The sequence below is a fragment of the Cibotium barometz genome, chromosome 37 (genome assembly GCF_041138505.1).
Source record: "Cibotium barometz isolate CiBa-2024 chromosome 37, ASM4113850v1, whole genome shotgun sequence".
Taxonomy (NCBI): Eukaryota; Viridiplantae; Streptophyta; class Polypodiopsida; order Cyatheales; family Cibotiaceae; genus Cibotium; species Cibotium barometz.
The window spans coordinates 10,596,381-10,603,415 of record NC_141082.1 but is presented as its reverse complement, the minus strand read 5'-3'; the positions used below and the strand labels follow the sequence as shown (position 1 = coordinate 10,603,415).

General features: G+C 48.6%; 1 protein-coding gene and 1 pseudogene across 1 annotated transcript; one reads left to right on the top strand and one right to left on the bottom strand.

Annotated features, from left to right (window-relative positions):
- Positions 1 to 894: 894 nt before the first annotated feature.
- LOC147616934 (uncharacterized) lies at positions 895 to 2,811 on the top strand (annotated as a pseudogene).
- Positions 2,812 to 3,245: 434 nt separating this feature from the next.
- On the bottom strand, positions 3,246 to 6,354 carry LOC147616933 (pentatricopeptide repeat-containing protein At5g27110-like). The gene is made up of 2 exons (XM_086776290.1): positions 3,634 to 6,354; positions 3,246 to 3,359 (listed from the first exon to the last, which is right to left on the bottom strand). The coding sequence occupies exons 1-2, from the start codon at positions 6,352 to 6,354 to the stop codon at positions 3,246 to 3,248; spliced, it is 2,835 nt and encodes a 944-aa protein (XP_086632416.1).
- Positions 6,355 to 7,035: the final 681 nt, after the last annotated feature.

Here is a 7,035-nt window from a genome sequence, read left to right as displayed (position 1 = left end):
TACCATGAGTTATTGACAGAGGAGGCTCCTTCGCCGACTTGCATGGAGAGCCGAGAGCAGGTTTTGAGATATGTTCGCAGGACAATGACTGATGATATGCGCTTGCAGCTATTGGCCCCTTTTTCATGCAGTGAGTTACATGAGGCTTTGTGCTCTTTGGCACGAGACAGTTGTCCAGGAGAGGATGGTCTTCTTCCCTCTCTTTTCTTGCGATATTGGGATCTTTTGAAGGAGGGGTTGAGGCTTGCCTTCCAAGAGATGATGGACAGTGGTATGATGCCTGAGGCCCTATCTGAGGGGTTGATTTGCCTTATTCCCAAGGAGGGAGGAAACGCCGAGGAGATTAGACAGTGGCGGCCGATCACGATCTTGAACTCTTGCCTACAAAATTATTGCTAAGGCCTTGAGTTTGAGATTGCAGCCTATGCTGGACAGCCTCATCCACCCTACCCAGACTGGTTTTGTCAAGGGCCGTAGCATCCTTGACAATATCTTTACTTTTTGGGAGGCTGTTTCACTTGCTCGTATGAGGGAAGAGTCCTTGGCAGTGCTATTGCTTGATTTTGAGAAAGCCTATGATCGTGTGGATTGGGCTTTTCTCGAGGCCACTATGCTTCAGATGGGTTTCCCTGAGGCTTGGATCAGGGGTGTGGCTACACTTTATAGATCCGCTCATAGCCAGGTCTTGTTGGCTGGGGAGCGTGGGGAGCGCTTCTCCCTTTCTCGTTCGGTCCGACGGGGCTGCCCTCTAGCGCCCACGCTCCTCCTTTTCTTTGCTGAGGCGATGAGCTCTTACTTGACTGCGCAGGATACAGGCCTACAGGGCCTCCGTCTCCAGATGAGGGAAGAGGGAAGAGGAGTTATTGGATTCAGAGTTCGCAGATGATACAGCAGTTTACTTGCATGGCCATGCGGCCAATTTGACTCGTTTTCAAGATGCTTTAGAGTAGTTTTGTGATGCCTCTGGTGCCAAGATTAATTGGCACAAATCATGTGGCTTTTGGGTCAGTAGAGACGAGGTACCGCCGTGGCGACCTAGCATGCAGTTTCAATGGATTCCCCCTGGCACGGCGGTGCGGTATTTGGGATGCCATGTCGGACTTGATTTGACAGCCGAGCAGCAGATTGCTCCTTTACTTTTGAGCATTCGGCGGAAGCTCCTTTTCTGGAGCTCTACGAGACTTTCTTTGGCTGGACGGGTGGTAGTGGCGAATCAGGTGCTTTTGGCCACCATGTGGTACATTACTTCCTGCTGGATATTCTCAGGCTCATGTATCAGCCAGGTTCAGTGCACCTGATCAAGACTTTTCTATGGTCTGGGAGAAACGGAGGGCCGGCCAAGGCCAAAGTTGCTTGGCCAGTTATCACTTTGCCGACAGCACAGGGAGGTCTAGGGATTGTGGACCCAGCTTGCCAGAGCCGAGCGCTTTTGGGCAAGCTTATTGTTCGAGGACTCTTACCAGGCGCTGAGCCTTGGAAGGAGCTCCTCTTACATAGACTTGGTAGATGCACTCCAGCTACAGGAGGCCCGTGGCAGGCAGAGGTCCGATGGATTTTCACAGAGATGCGTAGAGTTGGTTTCCCGCGGAGGACTGAGGACAGATTTGCATGCAGTTTGTTGAGGACATGGGAGCAGCTACGCCCTGCTTTGATCCAGATTCCTCCCTCTTGCACTGAGGAGATCATGAGACAACCCCTGGTTTGGAATCCACAGGTTCAGACAGATAGAGGCTACATGGTTGGATCCAGACCGCATGTCTCTTGGGGAGCTATTACTGCTGGACCTGCTCGGTGCCTTGGTGATTGGATACAGTTTCGGCAGCTTCCTGAGGAGCAGCAGAGTTTGAGGCTTGCAGGTTTGAGGGGTGTTCCGCAGATGATTAGTGATATTGAGGCAGCAGTGCCAGAGACTTGGTTACAGCCCAGGATTCAGACTCCACCCACCTGGATGGGGGCATTCACGCGTTTGGAGATACTCATTGCAGTGAGAGGCTGCTCTGGGGATTGCACATTGTTCTTTGAGGTGGGTGAGGGTGGACGACTTCACAGAGTCATGACTGAGTCGGAGCTTGTGGTTGACTGCATCTTTCAGCGGATCCGAGTAGTAGGAGCTTGTGGGCAGACTTTGGCATGTTGACCCAGACACGGAGGCCATCACCGTTGACTCTGAGTGGCGCCTTTGGGCATGGGAGGCCCGGCCACTAGCCCGTTTACAGTGGGACCCAGGCGAGTGGCAGTGGAGAGACCCTTTTGCCTCGGCAGAGAGACCGCCCACGTCGTTCTTTCAGTATTCAACACGGCTTGGCAGACATATTTTGCTAGCTCAGCGAGACAGGCCAGTCCAGCTGCTGCAGAGCATTGGCGGCGTGGGGGCATTTCAGCAGAGTTCCTGACTGCATTCTGGCAACGCATTTGGAGTAGTAGATAGCCCAGGCGTACGGTTACCTTTCAGTGGCTGGTTGCTCATAGAGCCTTTGCTGTGGGCACTTGGCTCAGTTTCGGTGGCAGACCACCAGATTGCTCCGGCTGTGGACACCCACAGGAGACACAGAGGCACTGCCTCTGGGATTGCACTCTTGCACTCTTGCACAGCAGATCTGGCGACGGATTTTGCGATTATACAGCCACCTTGGGGGTGACCAGATCTTTACATGGGGTGCCGTGGCTTGGAGCACTCTTTCAGGACCCGCGCTTGGATATGAGACGACAGCAGATAGTCTTGCTCTTCAGGCTCAGCGAGGTCATCTTCTTCCACTTCAAGTTCCAGACTTCAGCACTGCTTTATGGTCGGGAGAGGGCGATCCTCGCTAGGAGCTCATTAGCAGCCTGGTACTTCATGGGACTTTAGACTCCATGATCCTTCGCAGGCTTGCCTTCCTTTGACTATGGAAGAGCGGCCCGTTCTTTAGTGAGCAGCAGGGCATTGTGCGCTGGAGCTATAGGCCACCTGTGTGGCTATTCCCCCCTCCACCTCATACTTGAGATAGCTTCAGAGAGTCTGGGTGTGTGAGTGGGAGAGCCTCCCTTTGTCTATACTGTGATCCCGCCTGATCGGGAGTTTGTAGCCCACGGGGCAGTTCTGTTGATAACTAATGGAAGGATCTTTTTGTGGAAAAAAAAAAGTTGATTAAGAACAGCATGAGGTGGTAGTTCAAGTGGTAAAGTGTTTGCCTAGGACCGAGAGGTCTTGGGTTCAAACCCTACGTGGACCCCTCGGTGGCATCTTCCTCCGCGCCCTCCAAAGCCTAATCGTCGACGTCGTTCGTGTTCTGACCCTTTCCCTCCAGGAGGACTCCTGTGTAGCCACTCTGCTCTTCGTGGTCGAGTGCAGCCGTCGCTCTCTTCTGAGGGCCGCTTGGCTGGGATGATGCGCAAGTTGTAACGTTAACTAATAGTAGGATCTAAACATATTTTATTGCAGTGGTCAAGCATAAAGCTTGTGCATTGCCATCTTCTAAATGGAGTGATGTGGTTTGAACGTGTCTTTGTTCCTTGATTATCCAACTTTGAATGGAGGTACTAACATTTGAGTACTTAATGGCAAGAATTTCATGTCAATGCTACCTACTTGAGCTATGTGTCGCGTATTGGTACCGTTTTTTCGTACCTTCGTCTCGTTTCGTACCTTCGTACTTGACAACTATGGCAAAAAGCACCAAATTTTGTACCTTTCAAATCATAGTCCCAGGGAAAAATCTCAGAATGGTTACTAACGTCATCTACATTTCGCAAAACTGACTCAAATACCAAATCAAGCTGTGGCAGGTATCCTTGATGCTCCACACTAAGCCTTTTTACTCTACTGACCTTCTCATGGATGTAAATCTTTTGTACATGATCTTTGCCTCCTACAACAAATTCCTGCATTTTATTGTTAACCTCAATCCAGGCTGTCCCTGGCTTCTTCTTTACCCCTTCTCTGTTCCTCAGCTCCATTGTCTTTTGGATATCATCCCACATGTTGGCATCTGCATAGATATTTGACATGAGCATGTAAGCAGCTGCAATGCACGAATCCAAGCGGAAAACGTGATCAAAGCACCATCTCCCACGTGCAACATCACCATATTTTCTGCAGGCAGCTAGCAGAGACATCCACCCTGTGATGTCAGGTTGGACAGGCATCTCTTCAAGTAACTTTCCGGCCTCTTTCAACCGCCCAGTGCTAGCAAGAAGGTCAATCATGCAATTGAAGTGCTGGATGCTTGGCATAATGCCATGTTTGGTCTTCATAGACCTAAAATATCTATGGCCTTCTGGTACTTGACCTGCATGGCTGCAGGCTGCAAGAATACTGGAAAATGCCTTGTCATCCGGTTGTATGCCCTGCTGTTGCATTTCTTTGAAACATTGTTCAGCCAGCAGGCACTCACCATGCTGAGCATACCCAGTAATCATAGCACCCCATGACCCCACATTCTGATTGGGTAAACCATCAAGCATTTTACGAGCGTCTTCCAGGGCCCCACATCTAGCATACATGTCTACAAGCGTGTTCCCTAAGATCATATCAGATAGAATTTGGCTTCTAACTAACTCATGATGTATCAATTTACCTTGCTCTACTGCACCAATGCTTCCACATGCCTTCAGTATACACGAAAAGGTGGTATTGTCAGGTTCCACGCCTTGGAGCTGCATTTTCTCAAAAAGTTCAAGGACAGGAAGGCTATGACCCTGTTGGACATAACCTGCAATCAATGCATTCCACGACACAACATCTAGCTTTTTAATTTCACCAAACACTGTATGTGCCTCCTGAAGGCTGCCACATTTGGCATACATATCAATGAGGGCACTCCCAATCAAAACATCGATTCCAATGTTACTTCCAATAATCTGTTTGTGCAAAAGCTTAGCCTGCTCCAAGGCTCCTACAATGCCACATGCTTTCAGAAGCAATAAAAACAAGGATTTGCTTGGTAAAAATCCCTCTAGCAGCATTTTCTGAAATGCTTCGATAGCAAGAGAACCATGAGCATGTTGGATGTATCCTGTAATGATAGCACCCCATGAGACGATGTCCCTAGCAGATAATCTGTCAAAGACTTTAAGAGCCTCATCTAGGCTACCACATTTGGCATACATATCAATAAGCATGTTTGCCACTCCTGAATCTTTTTCCAACCCAGCTCTCACAATCTTATCATGTATATATTTCCCCAAACCTGACTCCTTTGTGATGCCACAAGCTTTTGCCATGCTTGAAAATGTAACAGAATCTGGCCTTACACCTCTCCCCTGCATTTTCTCATAAAGAGCGAGGGCAGTGATCCCCTGATCATGGTGTACATAACCTGCTATAATTGCATTCCAAGCCACTACATTGCACACTTGAGACTGGTCCAAAACCTTAAGGGCCTCCTCTAACCTCCCACACTTCACATACATGTCGATAAGAGAGCTTACAATGACTGAATCTGTGTGAAATCCATCTTTGAGGACATAATTATGTATCATTTTGCCCTCACATATGGCTCCAACACCACCACATGCTTTCAAGATGGAAGAATATGTAACATTATTTGGCCTTATGCTCTTCAATTGCATTTTCTCAAAAATTTTAAACACCAGAAGACCTTGTCCATGCTGAGCACAGCCTGTGATAATTGCATTGTAAGACACCACGTTCCGATTTGTTGTATTGTCTAGCACATTGTGTGCCTCCTTCAGGATCCCACATTTGGCATACATGTCAATAAGAGTGCTTCCGATGACTACATCTGTTTCAAGTCCACAGCTCATAATCTGATGATGTACCCACATGCCTTGCCAGAAGGCTCCGTCATTGCCACATGCCTTCAAAATGCAGAGAAAAGTGACTCTGCCTGGATTGATTCCTTCATGTTGCATCCTCTGATAAAGGCCGAGGGCAGTGTCATAATCCTCAAGCATGACATGTGCTGAGATGATGGCATGCCAAGTGTAAACACTAGGCTTTGTGACCTGGCAAAATACCAAGCTCGCCTCAAACAAGGATCCACATGCCTCGAACATGCGGATGAGGTGGTCCCCTACGATGGCAACGAGGTTGAGGCCACTGCAGACTGTACGGAAATGGAGATTCCTGCCTGTTGGGATGTCGCTGATATGCGTGCATTCATGGACAAAAGAATGAAAGGGGTTCCGAACCCCCTGCTGCTCCATCCAGTGTGCCTCATACATATCACTGGCAAACCTGAGAGTTGAAGAGGATCTGGTGCGAGGAGTCAATCTCTTACTGCAAGGATATACAGTTGGAGAGACCCATAAAGAGGTCTTCATTGAAAAAGGATCCAAGGATATACAGTTGGAGAGACCCATAAAGAGGTCTTCATTGAAAAAGGACCTCTGCGTTAATAGACCCACAACCATTGATGGGAGAACTCTGGAGGCCTCCACAGAAACCCTCGAAGAAGCGCCATTGATGTCCTGGGGACTTTTCACATGGATGCAGGGCGGTAGAGGCAGACAATATTGCATTACTCATGGAGTTACAACCCTTTCCCATGCCCTGGTTTACTAGCTAGGTTTCAGCAAACTTGGCCTTTGAAATGGAACTGTGCCCAAACATTTTCTCTTGAGACTGGGCCAGCTAAGTCTTCCTTACCCACCATAAATTTGAGCACAGTTGCAGGACACTTGGCCAACTATCCTTAGTAAGTACCCAAAGTAACATAATGAATGCTGGTAAGGCTAGTACACACAGAGAGGTCCACCCAACCTGGGCAAGACCTGTACTAGGTATAGGGCTATGGAACATTTGGTAAGTGGAGCAATGCACTATCAAGTGAGATTTGCATGACTTTGCCATGGTCCTAATGTTTTTGGTGGAGTTGTAGAGCTAGAGCTCTACTAGGGAAGATATAGGTCCCAAGCCGAAAGTGTGGCCAATTTTATGGTGGAGTTGTAGTTGGTACTAGGCCCTAAGCCGGTAGTGTGGCCAACCCTCCCGGTCTGGGGGAGGACTTCAACTCTCCTAGCCAAGTCTCTATATGATAGACTAATGCTCCATCTTGAATGCATTCTTCGTTTTTTAGGAGTTCCTCACTAGGA

Excerpts from the sequence above, each read along its gene's own strand:
- LOC147616933 (XM_086776290.1), bottom strand. The coding sequence starts at position 6,354 with ATGGTTGTGGGTCTATTAACGCAGAGGTCCTTTTTCAATGAAGACCTC. Across the intron at positions 3,360-3,633 it reads CTTTTTGCCATAGTTGTCAA|CCAAGCGGCCCTCAGAAGAG; the intron begins GTACGAAGGTAC and ends GCATCATCCCAG.